A 12,696-nucleotide genomic window follows, 5' to 3' on the forward strand; every position below is an offset into this window, starting at 1 on the left:
TCACGGGTGGGACCCTTGCCCAGATAACCACACTCAGGCCTGGGTAAGGATGGACAAGCTGCTACTTTGTTTGAATCTTGGCATTTTTAAACTGCCTCCAAATAGAGAGTCCCCAAGGAAGTCAGGGAGTGGTGGCTGCCTTGAGCCCAGGCTCAGAGGTGGAGCAGGGAGGGATGGATTCATGAGATTTTATTCCTGTTGTACAGGGATTTTTAAACTCAAGGTAAAAACTGCAAAGCTATTGAAGCTTCTTTTGAACACAACTTTTTGAACAGGAGAAAAACTTCTCTGAAAAGCAATTGCTCAAAGTATGCTTCACTGTAACGATAAGGATATGATGACTTGGTTAGTATTTATGGAGTATTTACAATATGGAAAGCGCTATCCCAAGTCTGCCACAGACTATTTCATTTAACCCACATGAGTCCTAGGAGATAGGTGCTGCTCTCATCCCCATTTTACGGATGGACAAACTGAGGGGTTAACATGAAAGGTTGGCCAAGGCACATACAGCTTATGGGTGCTGGAGCTGGGGTAATGAACGCAGGTCCTTGGACACCAGAGACCATATCATCAGTCACCATGTATCACAGAGTTTCCCCAACATAACTCTTCTGTTGCTGTATCAACAATGCTTCTCTAATTTTTTTAATTTGCTAACTATGGGGAGTTAAAAGGAACAGTGTATAAAGGAAGGACTGTGTCCTTTCTCTGGGTAGAGATTTGACGTACTGAAAATACCATCCTAGGTATACAAAAGCGAACCTATTTTAGTCACTTCTTTTATTCTCACTCCTATTTCCATCAAATTGCAGATACATGTTGGACCACACCAGCAGTTCCCTCGCTCCCATGGGAACAGCAGAACTGCCTGTTAGAATGCAGGATGTGCAGATGCCCAGGGTGGGAGACACGAGCAGCTGTTTTGCGTGCTCTCCTGGCTTTTCTTGTCCCCAGGCTTCCAGAGCGGGGTTTGGAGGCTCCAGCCCTTGCTCGGCTGTGCTGTGAGGAATGCCGAGAAGGACTCTGTGTCTGTGCTGGGACTCTAGGTTCACGGGAGGAATGCTCTCCTTCCCTCCTCCCTTCCCACCCTCCGAGGCCCACATCACGAGCGTAGAGAAAAGGAGTGAGCGGTGCCTGCAGAGAGGGCATGGAGTGCGGTGTCCTCTGAAGCAGATGCCAGTTTTCCTTTCTCACTGAGACATGGTGTCAGCGCCAGTGAGGAGACTCTGGGTGGAACTTTGATTAATACAGACCATATTGTCTTCAGGTGGCTGTGGCAGTGAGAGCTGAGCTGGCCAACAGCTGTGACCTCGGACACTCAGACTAACAGAACACTGGGCGGCAAGAGGAAGCCATCCTGGGACTGCAGATTTTTTACAGATAATCCATGCATGGGTAATGAATGGCTGCTTCTATATTTTTAAGTGATTCACATTTGGGGATTTTAAGTGCTTTTCCCCTTTTCACTTCCTTACTAGCAAGAATGAATGCAGCACACGGGTGCCACACCCAGTATTCAGAGCATCCTCACCACATTCATCTGGAAAAGCTGACCCAAGAGCGGAGATGCTGAGAGAGTGGGTCTAATTTAAGAAAAAGTATGGATTCTTTCTTTCTTTTTATTCTCAACAGAGACAGTTCATAAAGATATATCAGCCTGTGGCTCAATTTTGCTCACATGTGAAAGTTCTGATAGAGTTCTCTTTATAAGCTTAGTTTATTCAGTTGTCTGCCCTGGCTAAGAAGAAAAATGTATCTAGAGAGTCTACACTAGGTATTTCCAGTCATGGGTCATTTTAGAAAAGATGTATCTCATTTGGTTCACAGGACAGTTCCTGACTATTTGGAACAATGCTGCTGCTGAAGTTGCTGAGCTGAACAGTCCTTCATTAGACAGAGGCATCTCTAAAGGCTCTGCCTGTCTTTTTGTTATAATCCCTGCCTAGCACCAGGCTTGACACATGGCAGGTCCTTAGTAAGCCTCTGCTGAGTGAGTGAACGGGTGAGGGACATTAAGCAGATGTGAAAAGAGCAAAAGCCACGGGGAGATAAGCACAAGAGATGCAGGGAGAGAGGAGCTAGGGTCTGGAAGATCAGTTAAGCTACTGCACTTGTCCAGGTCTGGACGGGTCAGGTGGTATTATAGGCAAGACAGAGAGAGAGAACTGAAGGAATAAATGGGTGCCTTCTTCCTTCAGTGGCTTCATGGAGGGTGATATTCCACTTTTAGTTATCATCTCTGGTTGCTGATTGGTCTGAAAAGGTTTTATAAAGGAGACGAAATTTGAACCTAACCTTGAAGAATATGTGGAGTGCCTTTTGTTTTTGTTGTGGCACAAGAATAGTCTCTTCATTATCTTCAGACATTTCATCAACCTTAAAACTATAGACAAGGGAACTATTGCTATCGTGATAATGACCCACAGCTTACGGCTACTGCAACTGCTGTGACTTTGGGGTTGGAGCAGTTCACTGCCTGCAGCCACAGCCCCATCCCCCTCATACAACAGGCCACCTCCACCCAGCACACACAGGTGTGCTCACAGCAGGAGGGCTACTGCCAGCTATGTTCCAGATTCTTCCTCAGTTTTGGACAAGCAACCTTTTATGATCATAATAGCTGAGGGTGTATTTTCTATTCCCATGCTTTTCTAGATCAATTCATTCAGTTCTGAACTTTCTGGGTCATTTTAGTGGTACATGGGGACAATAGGATATTTTATCATTTTAATAAATGGTATGGTCTCCAATCATCGAAAAAGCAAGAGAGTTCCAGAAAAACATCTATTTCTGCTTTATTGACCATGCCAAAGCTTTTGACTGTGTGGATCACAATAAACTGTGGAAAATTCTGAAGGAGATGCGAATCCCAGACCACCTGACCTGCCTCTTGAGAAACCTGTATGCAGGTCAGGAAGCAACAGTTAGAACTGGACATGGAACAACAGACTGGTTCCAAATAGGAAAAGGATTACGTCAAGGCTGTATATTGTCACCCTGCTTATTTAACTTATATGCAGAGTACATCAGGAGGAACGCTGGGCTGAAGAAGCACAAGCTGGAATCAAGATTGCTGGGAGAAATATCAATAACCTCAGATATGCAGATGACACCACCCTTATGGCAGAAGGTGAAAAGGAACTCAAAAGCCTCTTGATGAAACTGAAAGAGGAGAGTGAAAATGTTGGCTTGAAGCTCAACATTCAGAAAACTAAGATCATGGCATCTGGTCCCATCACTTCATGGCAAATAGATGGGAAAACAGTGGAAACAGTGGCTGACTTTATTTTTCTGGGCTCCAAAATCACTGCAGATGCTGATTGCAGCCATGAAATTAAAAGACACTTACTCCTTGGAAGGAGAGTTATGACCAACTTAGACAGCATATTAAAAAGCAGAGACATTACTTTGTCAACAAAGGTCGGTCTAGTCAAAGCTATGATTTTTCCAGCAGTCATGTATGGATGTGAGAGTTGGACCACAAAGAAAGCTGATCACTGAAGAATTGATGCTTTTGAACTGTGGTGCTGGAGAAGACTCTTGAGAGTCCCTTGGACTGCAAGGAGATCCAACCAGTCCATCTTAAAGGAGATCAATCCTGGGTGTTCATTGGAAGGACTGATGTTGAAGCTGAAACTCCAATACTTTGTGAACAGATGACTCATTTGAAAAGACCCTGATTCTGGGAAAGACTGAGGGCAGGAGGAGAAGGGGACAACAGAGCATGAGATGGTAGGATGGCATCACCGACTCAATGGACATGAGTTTGGGTAAACTCCGGGAGTTGGTGATAGACAGAGAGGCCTGGCGTGCTGCGGTTCACAGGGTTGCAAAGAGTTGGACATGACTGAGCAACTGAACTGAACTGATTGTCTCCTGAAGTCAAGGTTTATAGCAGTTTATAGCCTCAGGGAAGAAGATCCACTGTGGGACATGACTGATCAGCTACATATTCTTACGTGTGATTGGTAAAGGAGACTAATTTTGTTGTTGTTGATAAAATTTAATTTTTATACACCATAGTTTATAAAATTTTTATATTTTTAATATACCATGGTTTTATATACCATTTTTTATAGTTTATGATAGCCGACTGGTAGCCAATGGAGCGCTTTCCCAGGGATAAGAAATAATGTGTTAGCCCTGAAAATTCTGAGGACACTAAAAGTGATCCATTCAGAAATGTAGCCACCTTCCTTCTCTGTGTGGCTGACCCCAGTATTCGGCACAAGGCTACATATATAACAACATTTAATGAGTGTCTAAATGTATGGTTAGGAAATAAACAACCAAGTCAGGAAAAATATCACTTCCTCATGCAAAGTTCCACAAAGCAGCCATAACCAACTCTCTCTCTTGTGCCCACTAAAGCTATTCACACTAGTTTGCAAACCAAAATCCTCAGTGGCAGAAAGATAGAAGCAATTAACCCAGGACCTGAAGTACTTGGACACCATTCACATCTCAGTGGTAGGTACCCTTAGCTTCTTCCTCTCAGCCTCTGGCCCTTCCACGGAGCCCTTGGGTTCTTATCCAGAACACCTGGCCTTGTCATCCTTCTTAGAGGATTGTCCTCACATGACAACACACAAATGTATGGAGATTTTCTGTGTCTGTGAAATTTGGAGAGGCCTTTCAGTCACCATTAGTGAAGAGGGCCAGAGAAAGAGGATTGGGTCGATTAAAGATGGTGCCTTCAGGTGGGCTTTGGTGTGTGCTCTAAGCAGAATCATTGCAGTGGAGGAGAGGAGCTAAGTGGGAAGGGAGAAAGGTTGTGAGGGAGCAACAAAACTCGAGCTGCTCCTGGGAAAGCAGTCATCCACATAGCCCCCTCAAATCATGAGACGCGAGGTGCAGAGCCTGCCCAAGTCAAGACTTGCTGAATTGCCTCCTGCCAAGGTCTGTGGAAATTAAAGCCAGGACAGGAGTTGATGCAGGAAGCTGCTGGAGTGATGAGGAGTCAGATTTCATCTTGCAGGCGGTCATCTCAACCAGCCCAGCCCTTCTTAACTCTCAGTTGCTCTAATGGGCAGTATTAGTGTGCCTCTGACAGTAAATATCAGCTTTTCCACCCATACCCACCTTTAAACCTACTTTTTAAAAGGGAAGTGGATCTCAAAGTGTAATAGACAGCTGAGACAAATGTTTTGAACTATCCTTTAAAAATGGGTTGCATGTATCTTTAGACTTAAGATGGCAGAGCAGAGAGACAACAGTGAAACCCCAGAGCGATACAGAACTTGCTCCATTTTCTCTTCTGTAAAATGTCCACAATAATCACAGTTTCCCATGCAAGTTTCTGATCCAGGTAAAGGGCTTAGCAAGTTGTAAATGCTCGATAAATATTAGCTCATTACTACCACTATCATGTTTCAGCTTTAGCATCAGTCCTTCCAATGAGCACCCAGGATTGATCTCCTTTAGAATGGACTGGTTGGATCTTCTTGCAGTCCAAGGGACTCTCAAGAGTCTTCTCCAACACCACAGTTCAAAAGCATCAATTCTTCGGCGATCAGCTTTCTTCACAGTCCAACTCTCACATCCATACATGACCACGGGAAAAACCATAGCCTTGACTAGACAGACCTTTGTTGGCAAAGTAATGTCTCTGCTTTTTAATATACTATCTAGGTTGGTCATAACTTTCCTTCCAAGGAGTAAGCGTCTTTTAATTTCATGGCTGCAATCAGAACTCCAATACTTTGGCCACCTCATGCGACGAGTTGATTCACTGGAAAAGACTCTGATGCTGGGAGGGATTGGGGTCAGGAGGAGAAGGGGACGACAGAGAATGAGATGGCTGGATGGCATCACCGACTCAATGGACATGAGTTTGAGTGAACTCCGGGAGTTGGTGATGGACAGGGAGGCCTGGCGTGCTGTGATTCATGGGGTCACAAAGAGTCGGACACGACTGAGTGACTGAACTGAACTGAACCACTATCATGTACCTTTTACATTCCAGAAATGGTTAAGTTCTTTGAGGATGAGGGTGCTGTCTTTTTAAGCCAAATTATGTGGAAGGCACACTAAGGAAGGAACAAGTGAAGAATCCTTTGAGTAAACACCTGCCAGATTACTTGAGGCATCATAGAAATGGAAGCAGGGATGGCTCACGCAGCCCTGGGAAATGTGGATGGAGGGAGAAGGTTCACCCTAGATTGCAGCCTCTGGGGAGCCTATCATCTGGCTCTCTGACCCTCCATCAGCCCTTTAAACAGCGGGCAGGTGCCCTGTCCCCTTCTCTTCGTAGAAGCTCCTAACTGCCTCCTGGAGCCCAGCCCCTCCTTGGTCCAGGCAACTTCCCGTGAGTCCCAGTGACAGTGCTGACAGCCGGAGTCACAGAGAAGTCACTGTGCAGAGGCAGGGCAATGGCCGTGGGCAGCCACTGGGCCGGTCGCCAGAGGCCCACCAGACAAGCAGAGGCACACAGCTGAGACTGATGCACCAGGAAGCCTGTTTCCCTGCTCTGAGAGGAAAGGTCAAAGAGCTGCAGCCTGCAGCCCCGGAGAATGGCCTCCGTTAAGCTGCCCTTCCCTTACATCCTTCTCTCTCTCTCTCTCTCAATAAGAAGGGTGTTCCTTTCCTCAAAGGGAGAGAGAGGGAGGGAGGGAGAGAGAGACTGTAAACTGTCCAAAAGGACCGTGAGAAAACAGGAAGCTTTGAAAAGTACAAGAGAAAGCAAGATGAAATCTATTTGCAGGCGGGCCCCCGGGGACATGCGAGGCATTGTTAGGCAGGCAGTTCATACAGCTATATCCTTCCTTCTGCTGAGGAGGGCTTTGCTGCCAAAAGGCTCCTATCTGGTCACTGCCTTAACCCCCTCAGTGCCAGCCTGAGAACCCTGATCCCAAGCACCAGGTGCCTACAAGTCCCCACTGGGTTGGAGCATCCGAGAGCTTGAGGGGGAGATGGAGCCAAGTCGGCAGAGGCAGTAGGGACCCTTTTCAGGGAGACCTCATCCTTTTCTATCTGTTCTTCCCTCAGCCTTCAGCCCTTTGCTTCGGGCAGGCTGCAGATGACCTGGTGATTCATAACATAGGCAGCTCCCGGCTTCACCCATCTCAAAGGAGAATTTGTCCCGGAAATTCTGGATGACTGCTTTTCCTGGACAGGTTTCCCAAAGACGGCAGCTGGTTCTTTGCTATTATGGAGCGTGGCCGCTACAAGGATAGCATCCAAATCAAGCCCTTCGTGCTTACGCAGAATCTGGGAAGCATATTTCTGAAACATGGCTTAAGTCTACAGGCGCAGGTCTCTGGAGAAGCTCCAGCTGGCTCCAAGAAGCAAGAAGTCCAGAAGTCGAGCCAACAGCAAAAGAACCCAGAAGGGCAGTAACTTTTCATAAGAAAAAAAAAAAGAAACTAAATGGAAACCTTTCCTCTCCTCCAATTTTCCATCCTATTGTTAATGCTTAATCCCGCACTAAATGAATGTTTCTGCTTGCTGTGGACAGCTGTTTCCACTGAGCCAGGGCCAGGGAGAATCAGTTCATGTGACCACAGTAGGAGGGATTGATGTTAGGAAGGATTTTTAGTGGTAAGAATCCCAGGAAATTAGAATCTGTTACTTAAAGACTCTTCCCCGCACCTTTTTTTGCAAGTTTTGGGATAAAGGAGATGGAGTCAGGGCTTCCCCAGCTGGCTCAGTGGTAAAGAATCCGCCTTCCAAAGCAGGAGATGCGGGTTTGATCCCTGGGTTGGGAAGATCCCCTGGAGGAGGGCATGGCAACCCACTCCAGCATTCTCGCCTGGGAAATCCCATGGACAGAGGAGCCCGGTGGGCTGCAGTCTATGGGGTCACACAGAGTCAGACAGGGCTGAGCGACTGAACAACAGATAAGAGTCAACTCTTGGAGTATGGCTGGAGCAAGGTCTGCCTCTTTTCTTCCAGCCGTGTCAGTCACGTAAAGGGAAGTACCCTTCCCCGTGATAAAGGTCAGGTTTAGTTGTCCAGGCCTGTTCTCCAGCATCACCATGCAGCCAGCCAGCCACTCCTCTCTGAGGGGTGTGACTTGCATGGCAATGAACAAATGGCCTTCTGTTCCTCTCCCAACTCCCAGACCCGAACAGACACCACCCAGGACCAGATTTCCAAGAATCCAGCATGACATGAATAAGAAGCAAAGTCACAGGATACCATCTGGAGATGGCCCATCCCATAGTGGTCTGGAACCAGTTTATAAACACACAGACATGCCCTCATCACATAATCTGTACATTCAGACATGCTCTGAAATTCCTTTGAAATGAAAAAGAGTGAAGGTATGAAGAGGACAGCAAGCAGGTAGCGCTTGGCAGGGAGATGCGGACAAAGCGAGGGAGAGCCTGGCAGTGTGTCTGGCGCAGGTCAGGAGATGCATGCTCTTGATGAGGTGACTGACACCCGATCTTGTGTCAGAAACGTCTAAGAATGGAGAAGGGCCACCTAAGTTGGACAAACATACACTCACATCCAGGCCTTTCTGTTTAAATGACTGACACTCCCTTCCAGGCAGCCTCCAACCTCCTGTGGTCTCCTTGGAGGACCTGCTCACCAGGAAGAAGTGACCTTTACAGATGGCCAGGCCCACCTCCCATTGGAAAGTTCTACTGCCTCATATCAGAGCTGGCACTTCACGCTACAAATCCCTCTCTTATGGGATTTTATCATGTAGATATCTGGAGCAGATATCTGGAACCTTATCCACCGTCAAGGAGAGGTCCGATCGGGTTTCTGCAGCTGGCCAGCTGACACCCTGGTGAAGCATGTGGCTCTGTCGTCGGGGTGAGTGGAGGCCTGGCTCACTGCATCACTGGCCCCATCAGGTCCAGTCTTCTGTGCCCTGGTACCAGGGAGAACCCTCTGAATTCTCAGGGACCCTTGGTCCAAGATACTCTGCACCCCTCTGAGGTCCTTGAGGTATAGAAACAGAACAGCCTCTGTGCCCCCAAATCACACACAGCCTGCAAGCCCTTTTCCTGAATTGGCTCTGCTTTATCATATCCCTCCATTTCACAGATGTTTGCTACCTGGTTTAACCGCTACAGCTGGCCCTGAACTGGTGAAGTGGGAGGGGGTTGGGCTGGATGAATATGGATTTTTAGGGGACTGCAAACCATGCAACGGCACCCGCATATTTTAACAACTTTGTGTGCTCCGCCACTAGTAGATAAAAATACAGTTCGTCCTTGAAGCTCAAGAGTAAACTCAACACAAGGAATGAAGAGAGGTAACAAGGAATGAAAAGGGGCAATGAGCCCCTGATGGCACCTCTACTGTAGCAGACAGTAAACCCCGGGAGGGTGGGAACAGCTCTGTGAAAAGTGAAGGGTTTGGGAGTTCCCTGGTGGTCCAGTGGTTAAGACTCCACACTTCCAATGCAGGGAGTAGGGGTTCTATCCCTGATCAGGGAACTAAGATCCCACATGCTGCATGGCATGACCAGAGAAAAAAATTTTTTTAATCTAAAAAAAAAAAGTGAAGGGTTCAAGAGACTCGGTGAGGTGGGAAGGAAACCCAAGGCATGTCTAAAGGGAGGCAGAAGAGCTGGTCTGTGGCATCCACAGGCTCGTGCAGCTGGGCCTGGCTTCATGAATGTGTGCCCCGTGTGATCACATGGGGCCCTGAATTCAGAAGGGTCCTGGGTCTGGTGTAATGCTCTGCTTTCATCATCTTGAGATTGTGACTAACATCTGAACTAGGGGCCCCCATCTTCACTTTGCACCAGCCCCTGCAAACTATGTACATCATCCCGCATACAGCTTCCCCCTCCTGCAGTTCAGATCACTCCAGAAGGACATAAACTGACTTTCAAACCACTGGGAACATGAAGGAGAGCAGGGGAAACACAAGTGGGTGGCAGGAAAAGGGCTGGAGGGAGACCCCTCCCTCCCCTACCTCCGGAGAATGCCCACCAGGTCTAGGGAAGCTCTGGCTCCTGACCCCTCTCACCCTGTCCAGGAGGGGCCAGCACAGGAAAGAAGTCAGCTTCACAGGGGGTTCCTTCAAGTGGGGGGACATACTGCAGAGGGATGAAGGCAGCAACAGCCCCTGGAAGCAGGGAACCCGACTCCAGAAACAGGGACCGACAGAGAATGTCACTGGGACTCTGTCACACATGCAGCGCAGACAGAAGGAACATCCACTTCAAACAGGAAGGCTCTAATGATATCTGAACTCGGTGATTTCCCTCTGCTCCCCTCTCAGCCCTCTCTTCACAGCTGTGGGGTCACTTGTCGGTACCTTCCTTGAATTAAACTATCCAACCCTAAGCGAGATTTCTCCTCACCTGAGGCGTGGAAACAACACGGGGAGAGGGGACAGCTTGGACGCCCCGAGCACTTCTGAGTAGCACCCGTCAATGCCTTAGGCTTGACAAGTCTCCAGCTCACACTTATCTCAGTGCATGAAATAAAAACCCCACCAAGTTAATGTGACACAGAGACTGTAGCAAAGATGCCCCACGGTACTCAGCAATAAACAAGAGGCACTTCACAGTTGTTCCTCCGCCCAAGCAAGCTTTTCCGAGGTCACAGGAGGGGTTAACCTTTAAATCTCTTTCATCCCCTCCAGGAGACCTGCCCTCAAATTACACTGCTCAGTTCAAGTGTCAGGAGGGCGGGAGCGGGGGTGTCGTGGGGGAAGGGAAGCAGACAGGGCTGGAAGCTTCTCTGACTTCTCTGTATTGTCTCTGGCTTGTCAGGGGAAGAGCGCTGCACCTGGTTGCTGCCTTCTAAAACAGGAGCCCTCCACATCACCTTCATCCTGTAAAGACCTCAATCTCCAAATGGACCTTCCACCCTCAGCTCTCCTGGGACTGGCTGCTTCCAGGCCCTGCACACTGACCGATTCCACAGGGAGACAAGGGGCAACTCCTGGGGCACAGCTGAGCACAGCTGTGGCGGAGACACAGCAGATGGCCTGGATCTGGCCGCAGACGTACGCTGAGCTGCCGAGGCCCTTCTGAGGAGACTGCGGACAAGGTTCCCTGGAGACTTTTCCCCCCACGTTTGCAGAGCCCTTTGAGCTCTCCTGGGATTTCCAGGTGGCTCAGGGGTAAAGAATCCGCCTGCCAATGCAGGAGACTCAGGAGATGTGGGTGTGATCCCTGGGTCAGGAAGACTCCCTGGAGTAGGAAATGGCAACCTGCTCCAGTATTCTTGCCTAAAAAATTCCCCGGACAGAGGAGCCTGAAGGGCTACAGGGCACAGGGTCCCAAAGAGTTGAACACCACTGACCACACACACACGCGCTGAGCCCTTCCTCTCCGCACTCCCTCAGGCCCACCGCTCACCTTGCATTTGAAGGGCTTCACGTCCGAGTGGACGATCATGTGAGCCTTCAGGGTCTGTTTCTGCACAAAGCTCTTGTAGCAGAGGTGACACTGGAAGGCGCGGATGTTGGTGTGGATCAGCACGTGTCTCTTCATGTTGGCCAGCAGCGTGAACTCGCGCCCGCAGATCCCACATTTGTGCTCCTTCACGCCCTGCAAGGAGGCAAGATTCAAAAGAACCATGGTGAGCTGGTACAGACTGTCATCAGGACAGCAGTCTTTGCTTTTCTCTCTGACACATAAATCCACCAAGAATTTGGTGAGATGTTAAGTTCCAAACAGTATGGCCATAGCCTTGTCAAATAATTATTTTCTTAAAAAGTGTTGATTACATAATCTTTTATTTTCTTCTGAAAACCATAAACTAGCCAGACGGTTAGAGGAAAAGACGGCTATTGCTTCTGTTGTTCCTGCTGCTTGCTTGGGGTTAATTCTGCAGTAACAGCTCTTGGGGATTAATAGGATTTGGGTAAGAACACTGAGGAATGTTATATAAAATGAGTCTCTAATCCAGCTTTCATGATAATGAAAAAACAAAACCTCCTAAACTTATAATATTTCCCGTATGAAAACCAACGTTCTCTTGAGTTCTCATTAATGGACTTGAAAATTCAAAAACATCAGATCCACACCAAAAAAATCACAGCTTGATAATCACCTCTTGAGATGGTACCCTGGGTTCCCACAGGCCATGGTGGCCTCGGTGTGATTTAACTATGAAGCTCCTCCAAGCCAGATTCTGTCTGACAGAGAAATTTGGCAGAGGATAGCTTTGTCGATTAGAAAACAGGAAAGAAGATTTTTCTAGTTTCCCTGCTGTTTGTGGAGAAGTGTTTGAATACTTAAGCGTCGACGCCCTCAACTGAAAGCAGGTCTAGGGACTCATTCCTGGCGTGAGTAGAATATTATGTAATCCTGGCCAACCAGTGCTTCCCTGAAACGGCTGCTGCAAGAAATTTTGACCCAGAATGACTTTTGGGGAGAAAACGTGGAGATCCATGGTAATAAAACTAGGGTTATTACAGGTTTAGACAAGTCTTTAGCTAACAACTGTACCTTATAAACCCCGTATGGCCTGGTATTCATTCATAGGGACTAGGGCGGGGGGTTGTTCCAAGGTTCTCTCTGCCTATATTTCTATTTCTTTAATTAGGGACATGGTACAAGAAAGTACCACTCCTCAATTTTGGTGAGCCCATGGCACTAAAGGGTGGAAGTTTGGGTCCCTGCCTAGCCATTTATTGACTGAATAAACCTAGTTGGGTCCCTCAGCCTTTCTGGATGAAGCACTCAAATGGAGTGCTGGGCTCTTTCTAACTGGAATACTGTCTATTCTAGGTGACTGCAGATGAGAAAGGATTTATGCTAATGGAGAGATC

General features: G+C 47.8%; 1 protein-coding gene across 2 annotated transcripts in view; it reads right to left on the minus strand.

The window, feature by feature from the left end:
• Positions 1-12,696, minus strand: part of ZNF366 (zinc finger protein 366) — a 69,621-nt gene that overhangs the window by 8,760 nt on the left and 48,165 nt on the right. For both annotated transcript variants that reach the window (XM_055421883.2, XM_055421884.2), the window contains exon 3: positions 11,279-11,470. In XM_055421883.2, coding sequence (XP_055277858.2) covers positions 11,279-11,470 — 192 coding nt within the window. The remainder of the gene's footprint in view (positions 1-11,278; positions 11,471-12,696) is intronic.

The sequence above is a fragment of the Moschus berezovskii genome, chromosome 18 (genome assembly GCF_049115385.1).
Source record: "Moschus berezovskii isolate FMDL1 chromosome 18, NW_MosBer_1.0, whole genome shotgun sequence".
In the NCBI taxonomy this organism is placed as follows: Eukaryota; Metazoa; Chordata; class Mammalia; order Artiodactyla; family Moschidae; genus Moschus; species Moschus berezovskii.